Source organism: Callithrix jacchus, chromosome 15, assembly GCF_049354715.1.
Source record: "Callithrix jacchus isolate 240 chromosome 15, calJac240_pri, whole genome shotgun sequence".
In the NCBI taxonomy this organism is placed as follows: Eukaryota; Metazoa; Chordata; class Mammalia; order Primates; family Cebidae; genus Callithrix; species Callithrix jacchus.
The window spans coordinates 79,319,963-79,342,526 of record NC_133516.1 but is presented as its reverse complement, the minus strand read 5'-3'; the positions used below and the strand labels follow the sequence as shown (position 1 = coordinate 79,342,526).

The window sequence follows — 22,564 nt, the reverse complement described above, 5'->3', positions numbered from 1 at the left end:
ACCACTCAGCGGTGGAGAAGGTCAAGTGCCTGTGTCTCCTGACATTCAGCAAGGGCTCTTTCACCTTCCCTGTGGACCCCAAAGTAGTCCCTACTCCATCTCATCAGTTTAATGGACTGTTCTCAGTCATTTAAAGTCAGAGTTCTCCCACACTGTTGAAATTAAATTGTCCTTTAAAAAGAAAAGGTGGTGATATATGCAAATAATTTTTTAAAGGATCTTACTTGACCAAAAAAACCAAGCTGGCAAGTCTCTATAGGACAATCAGTTTAAAGAGAATAACTGGTCTGTGAACCCCAGAACCACCTGCCACTAAATAAAAGGTGAGATCCCTCAAGTGACTTCTGGAGTGGTTCATTAGTTTATTAATTTATTTGTTCATTTATTGACTCAACGGATGTGAATTGAGGGCCATTATGAGTTTGACCACGTGAAAAGAAGTCCAGCTGCTCAGGTACCTATGCGTCAGGCATCTCATTAGCAACTTTATATACATGATCTAAATTAATTTCACCCAACCTGCAGATGGGTGGCATGATTCCCATGAGGCAGATGGAGAACTCAAGGCTCAGGCAGGAGTAGTAACTTGCTGAGCCAGCTGGGAGCAGGATCCCAGTGCCCATGCTCTCTCTGTGCCCCATGCCTCCTTCTCATACCACCAGGATGTCCAAGGCATAAATAGGTCAGAGAGATAAGTGAGAATTCAGGCAGGGCCAAAGGGCCCAGGGGACGGGAGCAGAGGGCTGGGTAGGGGGCACTCACCATTTAGTAGCCAAGTGATCCGGGGCCCTGGGGTCCCCCGTACAGAGCACTGCAGCACAAAATCCTGGCCCTCAGTGACGGTGCAGTCCTTCAGGACACTGGAGAAGGAAGGGGCCACCTCCATCAAGGCAAGCCCTGTGAGGAGGGAAAAGGACAGGCCAGCTCAGATCACAGCTTGCCTGCTCTAGTGATACCTTCAGTCACCCCAGCCTCCCTCCCAGGCACGCCTCACTCTCCTGGACACCTGGGTGTCTTTGGCAGGCTGGCTTTGCCTTATCTCTCTTCAAGCTTAGAAAGCAGGCAGCACCAGTGGTGAAGGGACCTGGAGCCTGAAGCAGAGTCACTGGCAGGGGCTTTTCCACAGTCACAGAACACCCTAGACCTGGGGGCGCTCAGGACCTGGGCCTGCCTTCTCTCCTCTTCGACTCAGGTGCCTCCTGTCTTGCCTTGGCTTTTGCCATCCTGCAGCCTCAGAGAGCTCCTTCTCACCTGTTGGTCCTGCTCTACTTTCCAGTGTCTCTTATCTTCTTTAATATGTCCCGTCAGTGATTACACAGTCTTTTGAATATCTTTTTACTTGTATAAGCCACAGGCTCACGGGTGAGGACATTTCCATTTTAAATTATTACAATGATTTTTTTCCCCCAATTCTAGAACTGAATCAAAGGACTCACATGAGTTCCAGTTTCCTAAGCACAGTTTGAGCCCCTTCTAGGTCAAGGGCTCAGAGTTGCCAAGGACATGAGAATAGGCACTAACAATGCCTTCCATGGCTTGAATGCACAGTCTAGTTGAGAACTGCTGAGCTGAGCTTTCCAAAAGCCTTCTACATCAGTGAATTAGAGGACATTTTCTAGTTTGGGGACCTTAATTAAGAGCAATAGGAATGATCTCTTCTGTGACAAGCAGAACATGCTGTAGATGTGTCAAGGTGGCTGACAGCTGAGAAAAGGTGGAGCCGGATTTGGTGCTTAGAAGATATATCACTGGTGCTTTTCAGGAGAGCCTGTTCAATACAGAGATGAGAGGAAATGCCACATTGTGCTGCAGGGGTTTGTGGGCTAGAAAATTAGTAAGGTTTGAGGGCCTACCACGTGCCACGTACTTTTCCAGATGTGACTGTGACAATGCCCTGAGGTTGTTCTCTTCAGCTCATTTTACTGATGAGGTTACTAACTTCCCATAGCTGAACTCCATGGTGGAGCCAGGTTTTACAGCTAGTGCTGACTGTACAACTGCACTCTCTCCTCCAGATCCCAGGGGAGAGGGTAGGTGACAGCAGGGCAGTGACAGGACAGAGTGATGGTGTACATGGACAGGCCTGGCACTGAGGAAAGGTCAGACAGACCACCCGAAGCATTTGGGGAGGCACCCTCTCCACCCCTTCCCTTGGCTGGTGTTCAACTCCCCCACTAGATCAATGCCCCTGGGAGTTACCAAAAAGGATATAGGCTTTCATGCCAGGTCAATTCAGGTAGAAATACACTCTCTTTTACAAGGCAAGTGAACTTGGATGAGTTATTTAACCTTACTAAAGATCAGTATTCTTATCCAGAAAATGGGTAAGATTGTTGGGATAACTAAACGAAATAATTCAGGTAGAGTATTTAGCACAAAACCTAGCATAGCACATCTTCAATGAGGGTTAGCAGTTATTATCAAGTAGAAGCTGCACATAGAGACTCTTCTTGTGGCAAATATAGTCTAGGGATGAAAGAGAGTGAAGGGACAGATTTCCTTTCCTTTTTCAGCACAGGGACAACTAGAGCATGCTTGTAGGGAGAAAAAAGAGGTCTCCAACAAAGGAAGGAGAAAGATGGAAGAAGTGGTGGGAGAGTAAATCATTGTTAGATCAGATCCTTGTGAAGATGAGAAGGGACAGACAAAGAAGTCTTGAGAAGGGAAACAGACAGGTATTCTGGAGTGTAGGAAAACAAAGAGAGAGGTCTGTAGGAGGAGCTAAAAGACCACCCATCAGATGACCTGCTTCACGGTAAAGTCATCTGCCAAGAATGAACTGGGATGTTTAGGAACTGGAGAAGTTTTAGAAAAGCTAGTTTCTTCATCAAGAAGACAGGATGTAGCATGGCAGAGTAAAGACCTCCGAAGATCTCCTCCTCCATAAAAGCAACAACAATACTGGTAAAAGGAGTAAAAATCAATGGTTTCAGAATGCCAGAAATTAACCGAAGTCTTGCAACATTCTGAGGCACATTCATTAAAAACAAACAAACTTCCAGGTGTGCTGGCTCGTGTCTTTCTTCTCAGCGCTTTGGGAGGGCAAGGCAGGAGGATCGGTTGAGCCAGAAGTTTGTAAGCAGCCTGAGAGACATAGCAAGACTCTTGTCTCCACCAAAAAATTAAAATTAAAATATTAGCCAGGCAGGTAGGCTGAGGCAGGAGGATTGCTTGAGCCTGAGAGTTTGAGGCTGTACCAAGCTATGATTCTGCCACTGCACTCCAGTCTGGGTAACAGAGTGAGTGAGACTCTGTCTCTAAAAAGTAAAAACAATAAACAACAACAACAACAAAACCCAAACAACAACACCCTTCCAAGCCCCCAGCTGAATCTTGGTAAGAACAGCAAGCTTTGTGGCATTTTCACTCTTGTTTCCCTTGCCCCAGCTCTGGGGTAGCTCTGAAACCAACAGTAACTATGGTAATTGTGAAAACCAGCCACTTAGCAAGGGGCAGGATGGGTTCCCAACTCCTGAAAAACCCCATCCCTAAGAGAAAGGTCACTATTTGCCCTGTCTGGCAGCTCCTTCAATAGCTCAATTTTGAGGGTTTTCTTTATTTAACCTGACTCAAAGTTTATCCTGTGTGAGTGGCCCCATCTCCAGGGTGTTTGTTAAAAACAATCAGAAGCAATTGTTTAATATTAAAGTTACTGGAGACAGCAATATCATTCAGGGCTAACAAGAGTCTGACCAAAAAACTTAAAAGGAAAAACTGGGGAATGAGATGTCCAGGGCTTTGAAAAGCTCTGACAGATTCCTGAGAACTGAGAAGGCCACATGGATGTGCAGGACTGTGAGCCTGCCCAGGGAGTATGTAAGAAGGGCCTCCACTCTCACCTGTGGCTGACTTGGAGCTTCAGTGTAAGCAGAAAGGAAAGGCTAAAGCAGAGTTGTAAACTGCTGGCCGGAGCACTGAAGATGTACATAATACACACACAGAGCCCCTTGGCAAAGGCTAGGAAAAGCATTAGTTCAAGGCATTTAAGGAACTCTCCACCTAATTAGCTGATCACTAAACTAACTAAGCAGGGACTTCTGTGGCCACACATGACAAACAATCCAGCCTTTACAGAATGGGAAAGGATTACTGTAAATCATGTCTGGTAAAGAATGTGTATCCAGAATATATAAATAACTCTTACAACTTAACAATAAAAAAGTGAATGACCCAATTAAAAATGGGTAAAGTATTTGAATAGGCATTTCTCTGAAGGAGATATACAAATGTTCAATGAGTACATGCAATGATGCTCAAAATCACTAGTCACCAGAGAAATGCAAGTCAAAACTGCAGTCAGGCTAGGTGTGGTGGCTCATGTCTATAATACCAGCACTTTAGGAAGCCAAAGTAGAAGGACTGCTTGAGCGAGAAGTTCAAGACCAGCCTGGGCAACATAGTGAGCCTTGTATCTACAAAACTAAACAAGATGGCATATGCATGTGGTCCCAGCTACACAGGAGGCCTGAGCAACATAGTGAGACCCTGTTTTTAAAAAATCATAGTCAGATGATTATGAATGGCTATAATTTAAAAAAAGAAAACAGGCTGAGTGCAGCGGCTCATGCCTACAATCCCAGTGCTTTGGGAGATTGAAGTGGGAGAATCCCTCAAGTCTAGGAGTTGGGACCAGCCTTGACAACATAGTGAGACCCCCATCTCTACAAAAAATAAAAGAAAAATTAGCCAAACGTAGAGGCAAGAACCTGGAGTCCCACCTACTCAGGAGGGTGAGGCAGGAGGACTGATTGAGCCCAGGAATTCAAGGTTACAGTAAGCTCTTATCATGTCACTGCACTCTAGCCCCATTGACAAAGCAAGACCTTGTTTTTTTTTTGTTTTTAAAAAAGGCAAGTAAGGCCAGGAGTGGTGGCTCATGCCTGTAATCCCAGCACTTTGGGAGGCCGAGGCGGGTGGATCACGAGGTCAAGAGATCGAGACCATCCTGGTCAATATGGTGAAACTCTGTCTCTATTAAAAATAGAAAAAATTAGCTGGGCATGGTGGCGCGTGCCTGTAATTCCAGCTACTCAGGAGGCTGAGGCAGGAGAATTGCCTGAACCCAGGAGGCAGAAGTTGCGGTGAGCCGAGATTGCACCATTGCACTCCAGCCTGGGTAACAAGAGTGAAACTCCATCTCAAAAAAAAAAAAAAAAAAAGGGCAAGTAAACAAGCAAACAAGAAAATAAGTATTGGTGAGAATGTGGAAAAATTGCAACACTTGTACATTGCTAGAAAAATGTAAAATAGTACAACCATGACGGAAAACAGCTTGTCAGTTCCTTAAAGGGTTAAATATAATCTAGAATTACCTTATGACCCAACAATATATGTGGTCTAAATCTCAAAATTGAAAACAACTTATACATAAATGTTCATAGCAACACTTTTCACCATAGTTAAAAAGTGGAAACAAACACAGACCTTAACTGATGCATGGACAAAGAAAACATGCTATATCCATGTGATGCAATGTGATTCATCCACATGGACGAATGAAGTACTAACACCTGCTACACCATGGATGAACCCTGAAAACATTAAGCTAAGAGAAAGGCCAGACACGACAGGCCACATATTGAATGGTTCCACTTAACACCAAATGTTCAGAAGAGGAAAACCCATAGAGACAAAAAGTAGATTAGCAGCTATCAGGGATTGTGGGGATGGGAAAACAAAGAGTGATGGCTAATGAGTAGAATTTATCGGGAGGGGCAATGAAAATGTTCTGAAATTAGATGATGGTGATGGCCACACAACTCTTGAATGTATTCAAAGCCACCAAATTGTACACTTTAAAAGGGTGCCTTTTATGTTATATAAATTATATCTCAATAAAGCTGTCACACAAAGCACAACAAGATAGGGAATCAACCTGAGATGAATTACCCCACGATGTGGACAGGCTAAAAATAGTCTTCTACGAGACTTAGATAAATTCACAACAGAGGAAGCCACAGAGAGTGTAGGCCCGCTGGATATGCCACTAACCTGTGGTGGACCTGATACCATAGTTCTGTTCCCTGCACAGAGACCTGGCCTGGATGATAAGGCTTGATCTCCTAGACCTGTTAACTCTGCCTACCAGCTCTCCCACCTCCAAACATCATGGGCAATATTTCTTGTAAAGGAATTCATGAGCATAGTAAAAACCTTAAACAGTGAATCAACAGTATCCAGTGAAAAATAAGACCCCTCTCATTCCTTCCTGTGGACTTCCAGCTTCCCCATCCTAGAGGCACTTGTGTGCCTTTCCAGAAATGATTTGTGCACTCACAGGCATCTTTTCACATGTGTGTACACAGATCTTTTCTTTCTTTTACACGTGAGCCTGTACTTTGCTCCTGTCCCTTCCTGGTGCATCTTGAACATGTTTTAGCATCAGACTGGTGTTCTACTATGTGAACACATCACTAAGTTATTTTTTTTTCTTTTGTACATGTAAATTACAAAAATTTTCAAACATACACAAAAGTAGACAAAGTCCTGTAGTGAATTCCTATGTACCCATCTCTCAACTTTCATTTATATCAATATTATTTCACTGGTACTCCTGCCAGTGCTCCCCAAACATAAACCATTTCTAAGTCAAATGTAAGAAACCATATCATTTCACCAGTAAATAAGTCAGGATGTACCTCTAGAATAAATGAACATACAAAAAAATAGTAACATGACCACCATTACATCTTAAAACACCATGAATTTCTTTGTATTAAATCTTGTCAGTGTCCAGATTTTCTCGATGTTCCCATAAAAACTTTCCAAAGATGATCTCAGTCAGGATTGGTACAGGATTATCAACAATTATTACAGTTGTTGATGTTATGTACATACCTTTTAATCTAAGTTTTCTTTCTTTCTTTTTTTTTTTGAGGAGTTTCGCTCTTGTTACCCAGGCTGGAGTGCAATGGCGCGATCTCGGCTCACTGCAACTCCACCTCCCAGGTTCAGGCAATTCTCCTGCCTCAGTCTCCCGAGTAGCTGGGATTACAGGTATGTGCCACCATGCCCAGCTAATTTTTTGTATTTTTAGTAGAGACGGGGTTTCACCACGTTGACCAGGATGGTCTCAATCTCTCGACCTCGTGATCCACCCGCCTCGGCCTCCCAAGGTGCTGGGATTACAGGCTTGAGCCACCGCGCCCGGCCTAATCTAAGTTTTCTATAGGTTCCTAATCTAAGTTTTCTATAGGTTCTCTTTCTCTGTCTCTCTCTCTCTCTTTTTTTTTTTTTTTTGCTTGCGATTTATATGTGGTAAAAAATGGGTGGAAATTATTTGTCCCCCAGTTTCCAGCAGCCTGCAATTTGCTGATTCTCCTCTTGTGGTATTGGTTAATCAGTTTCTCAAGGGTATGACATGGGCCTAGGGCCTACATGTGCATTTAAAATAAAGGTGAAATTTTACAGAGATAGACAGGTATAAGAATATTTATCATAGGTTTGTTATAATAGTGAAAAATAGAAACAATTTATTCAACAAATAAGAGCACACTTAAATTGGAGCCATTTCATGCAATATTATATGGCTACTAAAAGTCACGCTTTCAAAGAATTGTATAAGATGTTAATGTCACATGAGCAAATTAGGATAGAAAGCAGCATACAAACAGCACAATGGTAAGTTTGTATAAAAAACATTTAAAATATGATTTTTTTCTGAGTCACAAGATTACATATTGTTTAAATTCCCTACAATGAACATGTATTACTTTTATAAACAGACAGTACAATAAACATAAGAGATGTGGGATCCCACGCCATCTCAGATTACCCTAAACCTGTATATTTAAAGAACACTTGGTTCTCTGTGGTTACAAACCTGAGTCACGGCACTGTTCGAACAGCTGAGGGGTCTATGAAAGGTAGCTCTGAGCTGGGCTGGGAGTAGGGCCTGGCATGTTTACTTCGAGGTGATTCTGATGTGAACTCCTGATTATGAATCACTGGCCTGGAGCAACATATTTGGCCTTGGCGTGTGGTTGGGGATGTCCTTTCTGTTGGGCTGTGCAGCAAGGCTGGGGGCTGTAGGAGATGAACCATCTGCAGTAGGTGAAGCACCCCATGAATGGCACTCCCACAGAGAATGCAGGGAGAATTGTACTCACTTTCCACTTGGAGGGTCCAGCTACAGGACACCTGGCCTCGGGCGTTGGAAGCAGTGCAGCTGTACGTCCCACTGTCCCTGGTCCGGGCTCTCAGCAGGCACAGGTAATGGGAGCCAGCATCTTCATAAACCTCAATGGTGCCTCCCTGTCTCCTCACAGGGGCACCTTCCAGGAACCAGGCCACTTCAGGCTTTGGGATCCCTGAAACTACAGGGCCAGGTGGAGAACATGAGTCCCCTACTCCCTGGAGAGCACCCCGTGCTTATGAGGTAGGGGGGAAGGCGTGACCTGGAGGAAAGGGCTTGGTTCGGTGTGGAGCTGCCCTCCCACCTCTGTCGGCTTCCTCACTCTCAACCACACTCTACAAAACAAAACCTCCTGAGACAGTCAGTGCCTTGGGGAGGAGGAATACAGGGTGATGGGCCAGGTCTCCAGGTCAGCCAGGCAAGGGCAAGAAAGAGTGGAAGAGACTGTGAGGTTTGTTTTCTGATGCTGGCGATGATGAGGGTGTTTCTTCTAGGGTGGTAAGAACTAGGGCCCAGGGCCAGTACTCTCATCCAGCAGCAAACAATGGGCTGCTGTTAGGGGTCTCTCCAGAATAAAGGGACATTTCTACAGTGAGTCCAAGGCCCCTGTAAGGTGGTTTTCTAGGTGAGCTAGGCCAAGAAGATGAGTGGATATAGGAGGTGCAGACCAGCTGGGTGCTGAAGGAAGGGAGTGGCCACCAAGGGCTACATTCTGGCAACTGGCGACCCTAATCAGCTCTACTCACCTTCACACCTGAACTTGACAGTTTGATTTTCCCTGACCTCCTGGCTTTGGGGCTTGCTCTCAAATTTGGGAAATGCTGCATCCCTCTGGCCCTCCAGGGGGATTCTCCTGGTAGCAACCTTGCTCACATCTTGGCTTCCCAGGCCAGGCTGCCTAGTGGAGAAGGTGGCTGGATGGGGAGCAGCTGGCCTCTTCCTCTCTTCTCCAGAAGGTGATAGGGTCCCCAGGACTGGTGCTATTGGTTCCGGCTGAACGCTTGCAGCCTGCAGGGTGATGGAGCTGGAAGTCTTCTGAAGGACCGGGGTCTGCGGGGCTGTTCTGGGCGAGTCCCTGCATGGCTCCATCTTGGACTCCCTCGGGGGCTGAGGCTGGTGGTTTCGGGCCCAGGCTGGGGAGCCACCTCTCTGGGGGCTGGAGCAGTTCTTACTCTCGGCTGCAGCCTCCAGACTGCCCAGTTTCGACGCCTTTGAGATTGCATTGGTCACCTCCCTCCTGATGTCTGAATTGGTGGCTTTTGTTTCTCTCCCAAATGATCTGTGGGGTGGGGAGGGTGAGGAGAGGGGAGAATAGAATGATCATCTGGTTACTCACAAACATGACTCATCACAAGCATAGGTTCCAGGGATCACAAAAGCCCACAGGTTAAGAGCAAGTAAGAGCATCTATCTCTGCAGTTTGCCCAGTTTCCCAAGCCAGAGCACAAGCAGTCATTCCCAACACATCCCTGGTCCTGCAGCCCTGCCCAGAGCCCTGCTTTCCCTACACTTTTCTTCTCCACTGGTGCCTCCCTAGTTCAAACGCCACCACCGGTGTCCCATGTCCACTCTGCCCTCTCTAATCTATTTTCTATACAGCAACCATAGTTGATTTTTGAAAACATAAATCATGTCATTTCAAGCCCAAGGATTTTCCAACAGTTTTTCCACTACATTAAGAATGAAACTGAGCCCCACAAGATGGCCCACAGAAATGTCAGCTCTGGCTGCTCCAGACTCATACAAGATACTGTCTTGCCACCCACTAGGCTGCGGCCACACTGGTGTCCTTCTGGGTCCCCATGGGCCTGCCTCTTGGTTCACAGCTTGTATACACTATCCCTGCTGTTTGGCGCACACTCACTGAGCTTTTCTTCACCAGCTAACATTCCTCTGCACAGGTCTGAGCTCTAATACCAAGGTCCCGAAACGGCTTCCCTACTCCTCTATTCTCATCAATGCCCTCCTGGAACAGACATATCCCAGTTGGTAACGTGCGTTCGTGTGGCTCTAAGCCCTTCTCTACACTAGGGAGTCTGGCCCCCCACCCCCGCACACCCAGCGTCTAGCACCAAGCCTCACACACAGGAAAGAGGTTCCTGCTGGGTCTGGGCTGGATGGGTGAACAGATTCTGCCCTGGAATGAGAAGGCAGCCTTCTCAGAGCAGTCAGGAGACTAACCAGGGAAGAGACTGCGTAGATACTGAGAAAAGTGGTGATACTGAGTTTTCCAGTCTCAATACTGACAGCAAGCTGAGATAGAACCTGTGTGTCATATTACAATAGGAGAACAAGACAAAACACCCAGAATTAAACAACACACTCCAAACAGCCAGTTCTTCTGCCCCATAAGATGATTCAGAAATTCAGGGCATTTCTCGATAGCATCCCTTCTTTCCTTGCAGGACATTTCATAATGGAAAACGTAAAAAGCCTGGACCTACCTATTAGCACTGTCCAAACCTGGAAAAAGGGGGAAGGGTGGAAAGACTGTTAGTAGAATGCTGCACACACCAAGCTTTCCCTCCCCAAGCACTTCCCCATCACTGTGGTCCCTCCCTGCTGGCTCCTTCCAGCTTCCCTGGTGCTGAACATCTTTGGCCTGTAAATTCCCCACTCCCTAGCCCTGGAGTACACTGTCAAAGCCTCAGGTGCTGTCCTTCAGGCTTTTTAATAGTGGCTGGTGCCACCAGACCCTGCAGGCATGGAATCTGCTTCTGTTCACTAAACAGAAGGAAACAAAAACCAATCCAGGGACAAACTAACATCTACTGAAAATTCCAAACCCAAACGCTATAATTTACCATTGCACAGAGAAGCATACTTTTAATTTTCTCCAGTTCTTCCAAGAAAAAACATAAAATACATATTTTTTCTGCTATATTCTTTTTCAAATTTTGTCATGGTAAATTTCAAAATATACAATAATAGAAAAATTTAACAAACCCTGAAAGCTATCACCATGATTAAGGAGATAACAACATTTTGTCAGTCTTATCTATTCATTTTTGTTTTATTTGTTTTCAGGTATTTTAAAACAAATCCCAGGCAACACATTTTGTCATGAGATCCATTAGGAGGGAACAGTTTTTAACTCAACGTCAGGACCGGTACAGGGAGAGTACCTGACCCATTGCTCTGGGTGCCTGATGGCAGCTCCTTATCCAGCACTGAGTCACCAAGTCAAGTTCTCTGGTCAGTACCAGGATTTCTTGTTTCAATGTCAAATGAAGTAGAGAATCCTAACATGCGCTGCACATAGCACGAGTCAGGAGGATTTCCTGAAACTTGGGGGTTTACCTACATATACACATTCTGGGTTGGAACGTACGGTGAAATAAATACATTTCTTTCTGCAGATTGTGAAAAATACCTGGGCCAGAAAAAGTAACAACAGCAAGGAGGGATCATTTCTGAGAAGAAGGAGATGCAGAAGAGAAAAATCAGAAGAAAAGAGGAGAAAGAAAGACGAAGGACTGAAAGCCACTTCCCTTCCTGCCCCGAGTCCCTGCTCCAGTGAAGTGACATGCAGCCCCGTCCCCATTCACACACTCCCTCCCTAGGTTGGACTTGAGGAACCGAGGAACTCTAAGGGGTAGACGTGTTCAACCAGACTTCCAAGGAAGAACTGACAGGGCTGACAACTCAAGCAGAAAGAGGCAGGGGTCAAAAGGAGGCTGGAAAGTCCAGTCTGGGTGTGAAGGAACATGGGAACCCAGGATAGAGGGAGTCAGGTTGAAGGATCACCTGACTTGAAGGGCAGAGTAAACTATCAGTAAATTTTCAGAAGGTTAAATACGAGGTGATGGCAAGATCTTAGCAGCATTCATTCTTCCAGTTGGCAATCACAGATACAAAAGGGAGTCTGGATGAGAAGAAAGCACTGAAGACATGGTGGGGGAAAGCATGAGAACACAGGGAAATTGGCAGCCAAGCACAGGGCATCTGCCCCCAGAGCCAGGTCTGTGCTGCCCCTGCTCACTCTTTTCTTCTTGTCAAAGACCTGTCCCTGGTGGCCGGGTGTGGTGGCTCACTCCTGTAATCCCAGCAGGTCAAGGCAGGCAGATAACTTGAGCTCAGCCTGGCCAACATCATGAAACCCCATCTCTACCAAAAATACAAAAATCAGCTGGGCATGGTGGCACATGCCTGTAGTCCCAGCTACTCAGCAGGCTGAGGCAGGAGGATCGCTTGAGCCTGGGAGGCAGAGGTTGCAGTGAGCTGAGGTCACACCACTGCACTCCAGCCTGGGCCACAGAGCAAGACTCTGGGGGGAAAAAAAAACTGCCTCTGGGGACTGCCGGGGTGTATAAGTGGGCCATGTGTATACACACACAGGTGCAGTGAACAAGCAGCTACTCTAGGAGGGTGTGGCGCCAGGAAGGGTTCATTCTGCACTAGCCCTCCACTGACTGATACCTTGGATGGATAGCTCAGCTGACATCGAGGCCTTCCCTGACCCGTTCACCACTAGGCACGTGTACACTCCCGTATCGTCTTGGTTGACTCCATGGATTTCCAGAACCTGCATCCCATTCTTCTCAGACATAGACATACGGGCACTCGGCTGCAGTGGAACATTCCCCTGTGGATGGCAATGGGGTAACTTGGTCACAGAAATCTGCTTACCTTCTGGCTGTATCCTCCTGCTTCCTGCCAATCCTGGTGGGACGGACTCCAGGGCCTGGGCAGCAGTGCCCTCTGCTCTGGGCTCTGTCAGTGTGCTCAGAGAGCCGACTTTGGACAGTTCAGGGACCCTGACTTGCAGTCTATGGATGTGGTTTGGTGCTCTGTCCTGCTTAGAGCAGATGCCTGGAAACTGTTTCTAAGGAGCCTGACTTTGAGGCAGAAAGTGCTGTATTCCTCACTTCAGTTTTTTCTTACCTCCCTATTCCTTTTAGTCTTTCCCTAGGGGAGTTCATGACAGTTAGGAAGCAGGAAAAGGTGTCAACACCCACTTTTACCCAGGGATTCCATCTCCGAAAAATCCATTTTCCCTGGCCACGACTCTACGTGTTCCCCACAGATCCTCACTGCCCTGTTTAACACCCATCCCAACCCCACGCCACTGCTTCCCTGCTCCCCCCTCCGCCACCTCTCCCACTTCTGCTTCACTTCCCCCAGCCCTGAATAGTTTATAAATCTCTTCCACAGGGAGCCTCCAACGATATTTTGAGGTAGGTGGCATCATTTCTGTCTCACAGATAAGGGAACCAGGGTTCCAAGAAATCAAATGACTTGTCCAGCCTCATAGGCTTTATAAACCAGGAAGCTGTACACCTGTACCCTAACTTCACAGTCCACTCTCTTGAGATTTCCAGGCTTGTCTTGACTCAGAAGTTTTTCACTATTTTGTGAGTGTGAGAACTGTCAAAACTCTGTGGTCTGAGTAAGAGGGAGAGTTCTAACAGGGGCAGGAACAAGTATCACTAACAAACGTACAGAGAACCTCTGAGAACTGCTGGAAACAGGAGGAACAGAATGGAAAGACTCCTACTAGTTGAAGGGTCTAACCCTGAACTTACAAGGTCCATAAGGCTGTGATATGGTTTGGTTGTGTCCTCACCCAAATCTCATCTTGAAATATAGCTCCCATAATCCCCACATGTCGTGGGAGGGACCCAGTGGGAGGTAATTGAATCATGGGGCAGGTTTTTCACATGCTGTTCTCGTGATAGTGAATAAATCTCACGTGATCTGATGGTTTTATAAAGAGGAGTTCCCTTTCACATGCTCTCTTGCCTGCCACCATGTAAGGCATAACTTTGCTCCTCATTCATCTTCTGCCATGATTGTGAGGCCTTCTTAGCCATGTGAAACTGTGAGTCCATTAAACCTCCTTCCTTTACAAATTACCCAGTTTCAGGTATGTCTGCTAGCAGCATGAGAACAGACTAGTACAGGCTGGATCAGGGTCAGGGCAGACAGAAACCTTACCTTTAGCCAGGTGACCTGCGGTTGGGGCCGGCCAGTGATCTTGCATGAGAATCGTCCCATCTGTCCTTCTTTGACCACGACTCGGCCCAGCTTGGTAGCAAACTTTGGTGGGCACTCCCCCCAGATGCTAGGACGGGTCTCCACTGCTGGAGCTGAAAATCTATCCCTGTAAAGACATTGGCAGAGAATCTAGTCCCAGAGAAGGCAGCAATTGGACCCTCCTCTTTCCACCCCATCCAAAGGCACTAAGTTGGGGTCAGAAACCATCAAAGGGTCGCCTTCCCAATTTTATGCCTCAGAAACTTTTTCATGCTCTCTCTGGAAAAATGTGTGGCACCAAGACCAATTTCCTCTACCTCCTGGGCATAGAGCTAGACTTCATTTACTAGCCTGCCTTGCAGTTAGGTATGCCTGAATTCCACTGAGTTCTGGCTGAAATCTGGGGTTTTGACCAGGAGTGCATGAGCAGAAGAGTGGGATATCACTTCCAGGGCCAGCTCATAAGAACCTCCTGTGAGGGTCTGCACAGTCTCTCGTCCACTCTGGTGGTGAGATGCAGAAGGCCCAGCAGGGGCTCAAGGGCCTAGGAGATGAAGCTATAAAATGGAAGAAGCCTGGCCTCCTGGAATATAATGTGGAAGGCTCTCCACCTGTTCTAGGATATCCGAATTGAACTTTCCTTGAGTAAGAAACAAACTTTCACTGGGTCGAGCCATTGTGATTTGAGGCTTGTCCATTACAGCAGCAGCTGTTACCTGCCTCTTCTAGCTTTGCTTATTTCAATCTTCTGACTGCTGCCTTGATTGTTAGAGTCCACTGCAGACTCTGGCCACCTCTCCCACCACCTTAGCATTTAGTAGCTGGGCCAGTCAAAGGGGCCAGACACAGAGGCAGCCAGGTCAGGAGGTGCTGCGCGAATGACACATCTCATTCCACTAGGTCTTTTGGTTAATACAACCTATGAGAGCCAAGAAGACTTACTCCCCAGACCTATCCTGCTCAAGTCAGCAGGAAAGCGATCCAACCTTTACACTGTCGAACATCCAGGACTTACCCCAAGGTTTTGGAAACAACAGGTTGACCAAGCTGCTTAGCAAAACTTCCTGCAAGAAAGAGGGTTGATGAGTCAGGTCTGAGCCACCAACTTGGAGCAACGAAAGTAAAAAAGATTCAACAGCAGGGGTGGGTGGGATAGTAATGGTGATCATTAATCTTGACTGAGCATGGGCTGTGTCATTATGGGTATTGTGGTAAGTGTTCACATACATTATCATGTGAATTTCTTGCAATAATTTTATGAAGCTGATACTAAGTTATCTTATTTTTTAAACAGATGAGAGAAATAAGATTCAGAGAAGTCATCTACACAAGGTCACAGAGTCAGTAACAGTGCAGAAATTTACCCAGGTCTGCCAGATTCTAGAACTCTCAACCACCCTGCTGAGTTGTTAGATGGCATGCTCTACCCTCCATTTTGGGGATTATTTTGAGTGATCCAGGACCCCTCCAGAATGTTTTCTCAGTTAAAGGGAGGGAGATGCCCATGCCTATCTCTTAGCACACCTATTCTTGGCTGACACAATCAACCCTCCATTATTCCACTTAAGGCCTGGCAAATAGCAACAAGCTGAAATGGGGCAGGACAGATCACTGCAGATGAGCTACAGCGGAGCCAGCACCTCCTGCAGAATCTGCAGTCCTGGGGAAGGCGCTGCTATGCAGGGCACTGCCAGTCCCAGTGAAGGCGCTGCTGTGCTGGGCACTGCCAGACCTAGCCAAGATGATGATGCCATAGTAGGTGCTGTCCTACTGTGTGCTGCTGATCCTGGGTGAGCTGCTGCTGTGCCAGGCAGGCAGCCATTAAATAGCAAAGCCAGCAAGGCAGCTCCTTTCATCCAGCTCCTGCAGCTAGGAGGGACGATTCGCAATGTGACCACAAAATAACTCTAAAGTGGTAGGAGTTTTATTTTGAGGGGTGGGGTGGGAGGAAGAGGACATTGTGAGATGATGATCACCCTGAAAGATTTTCCCCATTTGCTGCAAGCTGGGCATGTTTACAAAACCCTACCCCAGGAATGTGGAGGGAGTGTAGAGTCATCCTCCAATATCAGCAAAAAGGGTAAAATTCCTTAACTTTGACTCCGATCACATTTATATGACTGTCTAAGGACATAGGTATGGAGGAGAAAAATCATGGCTGGGTATTTTCATCAGCCATACCTGTACCTTAGTGAAAGGGGATTAATAACAATTTAAGTTGTGGCTCCATAGAATTGGTCATTACTATACAGGCATTTCTGTTTAACATTACTTAGTGAGCTGTGTCTAGTTTTCATTTCATAAAGTGATTGTGTATGTCATTCCATTCTCTATACAAAAGTAAAAGAACTTCTAAACTGATAAAAGCAGACACTTGTGGCTGGGCACGGTGACTCATGCCTGTAATCCCAGCACTTTGGGAGGCTGAGGCGGAAGAATCACAAAATCAGGAGATTGAGACCGTCCTGGCCAACGTGGTGAAACCCTGTCTCTACTAAAAATACAAAAAATTAGCTGGGCATGGTGGTGTGTGCCTGTAGTCCCAGCTACTTGGGAGGCTGAGGTAGGAGAATTGTTTGAACCCGAGAGCAGAGGTTGCAGTGAGCAGAGATCACGCCACTGCACTCCAGTCTGGTGATAGAGCAAGACTCCATCTCAAAAGAAAAAAAAAAAGAGAGACTTGTTTTGAAATGACCCAACAGACAGACAAGATGGTGGGCCCTCAGACACTGCTGGAGGCCACGCCAACTGTCCAGTCCTTCTGGAAATATTTGAGTAAGGGGAAATCAAAGGCTTTAAAGATGCTCTGCTCTTGGACCAGCACCTCCCTTTCTGTGACTCCATTTAAAGGAAACAATGCTAACATTAGTTAGAAAAAGTTTACAAAGATATTCACGTTGATCTTCTTTGTTACAGCGAAAGTTATAAATGCCATGCAGTAGGAAGAAAATAAGTAGTTAAGTAAAATGTATGATTAGACATCTTGTTCTCACACTAATTATGTTTAAGAGTATCTGAAACGTGCAGGTATGTGTTAGAATATGATCTCATTCATTCCAAATGGGCTATGATCCTCTCCATTCCACTGGGCTCCAGCCCAGCCACAACCTTGTCAAACCCAGTGGCTGATGCTTCATCTCCATCTCACTCAGATGTTCAGTAACATTGGACACAAGGTCCCACTCCCTTCAAAGCACTTTCTCTTCTAGACTTTCCTGCTTTTACCAGGTTACCCATCTTCTCTCCTCAACCTTTGCATGCTGGGGCACCCTAGGGCTGAGTCCTGGGTCCCTCCTCAGTTCCATCTAATTTCCCCCAGGGGGTGCCATAGCTTTAAATATCATCTATATGCTGAAGACCCCAACCCATATCCCCACTGGAACTTCTTATTCCCTCACCAGAGGTATTCACAACAAATCCAAGCATATTGTAGGTATTTAAATATTTGTTAAATAAATATTGTGCAGAAAGAGCTGCATACAAAATTCCCTATTCAATGTGATCATAATTAGGTAAAATAGAATACCCAAAGACAGGAAAACATCCAGGAGAAAAGGTACCCTGTTATTAATACTGGTTATTTTGGGGGTGGTGGGACACTGAGGATTTTATTCACTGTATTTTCTAAAACCTATAAATACAACAGTAAAGAAGAAACAAAACATGAAAAACAATCTAGTTGTAAAAAAAGGGACAGGGAGGAAGAAAGTAAAATGTGGCATCCGAACAGAGGGTGGGTAGGGCCTCCTAAACACGCTCTACACAGCGGCATTATCCAGTTTCTGACATCCCACCACAAAGTATCTACGTGCCATCCATGGCGCTGCCCACGCTACTGCATCACTCATTTCATCTGGAAATAGAGATTTCATAAAAATTAGACTAATCAACTGATAAATGGATTTAAAAATGTGGTATATCCATACAATGAAGTATGATTCAGCTGTAAAAGAAACGGAGTACTAATACATGGTACATGGACAGACTTTGAAAAAGTGTGCTAAGTGAAGGAGCCCAGACCCAAAGGCCATGTAATATATGATTCCGTTTACATGAACTGTCCAGAAGAGGAAATTCAGAGAGAAAGAAGGTGGTTCAGAGTTGCCAGGAGCTGGCGGAAAAGAGGATGGGGAGTTACTGCTCAGTGGGTATGGGGTTTCCACGTGGGGTAATAACAAGGTCCTGGAATTCGAGAGCAGTGATGGCTGCACATACTGTGAATGTACTTAATGACAACTGTACACTTTAAAATGGTTAAAATGGTAAATTTTATGTTACATATGCATATTTTAACACAATAAAAAAATAGACTGAGCATTTTTAAAAGTCTTGGGAACCAAACCTCTTAATCCAAAAGGCTTAAATTCCTTTGTTCCTTAAAAAATAAAATAAAAGCAAAAACATGGCACTTCCCCAAAGAATAGTGAAAGAATGCTGGGGAGAGATACTTCTATGTCAGGGTAGGGGGTATGATGAAAAAGTAACACATAAAGCAGTCAGCTAAAAATGGAACTGATGAATACTTACTTTAACGTGAGTTAACAGAGAGTTCACATCAAAACAGAATTTGGGCTTAAATTACTAGCAAGGTCTATTTATAGGAAAAATTTGAAGTTGCAACTTGTCAGATAAGGTAAAATTAATTTTGTAAAAGTATGAAAATCTGGCAGAACAGTAAGGTTATGTAGAAAAATAAGTGGAAAGAGGATTAAAGTAGAAATGCCAAAAATAGGAGAGTGAGTTAAGAGAACTGGTGAGGACAGGAACAAGTTGATGAGAAAAAGGAGAGGCCAAGACACTGACGGTATTTGATCTTAGATTTTTCAAAGGCAAGTAAAAGAGAATGCTGGCAGGTCTTAGAACTGGGAAGTTCAGTGGTGGAAAGGATAAGGTACCTTAGCTCAGTCTGTCAGAAGACACAGAAAGACTGAACTGAGTCAGAACATAGTGCTCAAAAAGTGAAAATGTGATCAAAATTGAAAGGAGCCGAAATGCTTCTAAAAATGTGCGGAGATACAATTTATCATCCAAACAGGGACTCACAATACTGAGAGGGATGCAATTAATAATTATGCCAGGACAGTGGGAGAAAGCTAGGACTGTTCCAGGAAAAGTGGGGAGCAGTCACCCTGCTTATAGCCAAGTTCAAAGCATTTTTTAAGGATTACTTAAAATAGTGGTTCTCCACTCTATCAGAACAAATACCCCCTTTTATAACACACATTAACTGACACCCCCATGCCAACCTGATCAAAATTCCCTTCTAATCACACATACATACATACATGTGATAATTTAAAAAGAAAATAAATTTAAAGTTTTAACTAAAGCATTAAGGTGATATAAAGAGAAAGTGAATTTTAATAAAATGGATTTCAATATGCAACTGTTCAAGCATGACCATTTCAATATGTAAGTGCTCAGGCACATGAGAAGACAATGAAATGGCAGGTGCTTCCATTACCTCCTAATGCACGTTTAGATTTAAAAGTGAATGATCAAAAATCATACCGTACAAGTAGCACAGCAAAGTCCAAGAGCCCAAGGATACAGATGGACACCAGAATACTCAAATAAAAAGATGGGCAGATATTGGCCGGGCACAGTGGCTCATGCCTGTAATCCCAGCACTTTGGAAGGCTGAGGAAGGCAGATCACAAGTTCAGGAGTTCAAGACCAGCCTGACCAACATGGTGAAACCCAGTCTTCACTAAAAATACAGAAAATTAGCTGGGTGTGGTGGTATGTGCCTGTAATTCCAGCTACTCAGGAGGCTGAGAGAGGAGATCGCTTGAACCCAGGAGGTGGAGGTTACAGAGAGCCAGGATCGCACCACTGCACTCTAGCCTGGGCGACAGAGCAAGACTCTATCTCAAAAAAAAAAAAAAAAAAAAGTATAAATAAAAAAGAAAGAAGAAAATCACTTTAAAAGAAGATCACATAGCAAGACCACTGAAGCAGAGATTTTTAAAAAGACTATTAATGTATTGATGTGGTGTTAAAACAATTCTCTGTTTTATGATATGGGATCAGATAGTAAAAAATTATCACAGTAAAAGTTATCACAGAAAGGCAAGGTGGAATTTCAAGGTAAAATCCCACCTTACCTTGAAATATACATTCAATGAATGGTTTGGATGAAGGAACCGTGATAATAACAAGAGACTATAGAGAAGCCATGTGTTAGGATGAGAACAGGTCATCTCCAAAAAAACCATCAATACATAATATTTTTGCAACATAGATTACTGTTCCCCAAAGTTTTAAAAAATGTGAGCAGGCAATCAAATTCAATAAGATGCCTACATTTTATGCATCTCCATAACTTAATACTATTTGTTTCTAATATGAAGAGTTTTGAGCCTCTTCTGATCCACATTTTCAGGGCAATAGTGTAGTAATTACACTATCTATATATATAATTATATAGAAATGCTATATTTCATTTAGTAGAAAATTTCTACAGAATAAATTTTTCAATAATTTTGGAGCTATAGCTTCATTCCTTTTAATCTTCCCTCTAGATGATGACCATTTCTTCAATTATTGGGCTTGTTTTACAATATCTTGAAGACTTTTTTCTTTGTATTATTGAAGACTAAGGAACCACCGATTTATATATTTGTGGTGTCTGCTCTGGTAGGACTGTGTGGAACTGGGAGAAGACTCTTGCTGTGAAGCCCATCCTGTACCCCTGGTGCTTGCCACCTAAATCCGGCAGCTCTTCCAATCACTGGGAAACCAAGAGGGCCCCCACGAATCTCCTAAGTGCCCCCTAGAGGGTGGTACTGTCTCCGTTTAGAGCCAGTGGCTTAAGAAAACCTCTGGAGAAATGCCTAGAACCAGAACTTCTGGTTAAATATTAAACTTGGTATTGAAAAAAAAAAGGAAAAAAAAAGTAAAAACTAAAGGTCACTGAAATTGCTCAATGTGGATCACATTTTTGTAGAAATTCTCTTCTTGGAAGCACCCTGCCTTTCTTTTAAGGCTCAGATATTATTCTGGATTTTATTGTACATTTCAATGTACTTGTTGAAGGTCTGACTAGTGCTTATATATACTAGGAACAGAATCTCTTTCTTAGTACAGGGGATGAAGTCCCAATGACAGCTACAGAGGCAGTCAACAAATATTTACTGAGTTTCTACAGGACAGACCATGGCTCAGGCCCTGTGCTAGCTTCCTTACACTGGGGATTCAGTAAGTGATAAAAAGAGACGTGTCTGGCCTTTCTGGAGCTTACAGTTCTAGTGGAGAAGAAAAATATTTAAAATACTTATTTACAATTTTTAAAAAATATTTGTTTGAGATGGAGTCTCACTCTGTCACCCAGGCTGGAGTGCAGTGGTATGATCTCAACTCAATGCAACCTCCCCATCCTGGGCTCAAGTGATTTTCCTGCCTCGGCCTCCTGAGTAGCTAGGATTACAGGCACCCACCACCACATCTGGCTAATTTTTATATTTTTAGTAGAGACTGGGTTTCACCATGTTGGTCAGGTTGTTCTAAAACTCTTAACCTCAAGTGATCTGCCCACCTTGGCCTTCCAAAGTACTGGGATTACAGGCGTAAAGCACCACACCCGGCTTTCTTTACAATTTAAACACAAGTAAGTTCAAGTCTAAAGAACCGTGAAGCCAGGCATGGTGGTATGTGCCCGTAGCCACATCTTCTCAGGAGGCTGAGGCAGGAGGATTGCTTGAGGCTACAAGTTTGACTTGTTGTTCTTGATATGCCGGCACAATATTAGCACATTCAATAGACTCTGAGGGATGAAGAAGAGGCTAGAACTATGAGCAACTGGAAAAATCCTACATCCACAAAGGGCCAGGGTGGAGGGGGAGAAGGAGGTGGAGGAATACAAGATGGAAAAATGAGGAGGCAGCCTCAGTGGCAAAAATCTAAGATAGGCCAGCAAGGGCCACTCGTGTATACTTTGGAGGTTAAAAGAGGCAAAGGCAAAGTGGACAGTGAAGATAAAGGAGAGAAGAGAGTCCAGGCAAAGGAAACTTAGAAGTCATGCTTTAAGAACAGAACGGGACCGAGTAATTTTCCAGCTAGGTCTTTTGTATACTAAATGAATAAGGCCACTTCTGCCAAGGCAGTCTTGACACACAACTATTCTACAGCAAAGAGCCTGGTGGGGCAAAATGAATAATTTTCCTCTCTATCACATTTGTATTGTTAACTTTAATAAGACAGAAAAGGACAAAAACTCAGAGCATTTTAAGATCCTGCCTAGATTTTGTAAAATAGGGCATGTACCCCTGGAAAATGAAGAGTCATTAGGGAGTTTTAGAGGTTGAAAAGCATTTAAAAAGAACATAAATGGGGAAAAAACTATAGGCCTTTCAGATGAGTAGAAAAGTTAGATAAAGGAAGACAGTTCAAAATAAAGAGAACGAGAAGAAGAAGAAAGGAAGAAGAAAAGGGAGGAGGAGGGGGAGGAGGAGG

General features: G+C 44.6%; 1 protein-coding gene across 11 annotated transcripts in view; it reads right to left on the bottom strand.

The window, feature by feature from the left end:
* The window catches only part of MYLK (myosin light chain kinase), a 283,432-nt gene that overhangs the window by 124,286 nt on the left and 136,582 nt on the right, over positions 1 to 22,564 (bottom strand). For all 11 annotated transcript variants that reach the window (XM_078351929.1, XM_008982318.5, XM_078351931.1 and 8 more), the window contains 7 exons: positions 15,126 to 15,174; positions 14,072 to 14,237; positions 12,554 to 12,719; positions 10,579 to 10,597; positions 8,881 to 9,413; positions 8,109 to 8,315; positions 763 to 897 (listed from right to left, as the gene is read on the bottom strand). In XM_078351929.1, the coding sequence (XP_078208055.1) occupies positions 763 to 897; positions 8,109 to 8,315; positions 8,881 to 9,413; positions 10,579 to 10,597; positions 12,554 to 12,719; positions 14,072 to 14,237; positions 15,126 to 15,174 (1,275 nt within the window). The remainder of the gene's footprint in view (positions 1 to 762; positions 898 to 8,108; positions 8,316 to 8,880; positions 9,414 to 10,578; positions 10,598 to 12,553; positions 12,720 to 14,071; positions 14,238 to 15,125; positions 15,175 to 22,564) is intronic.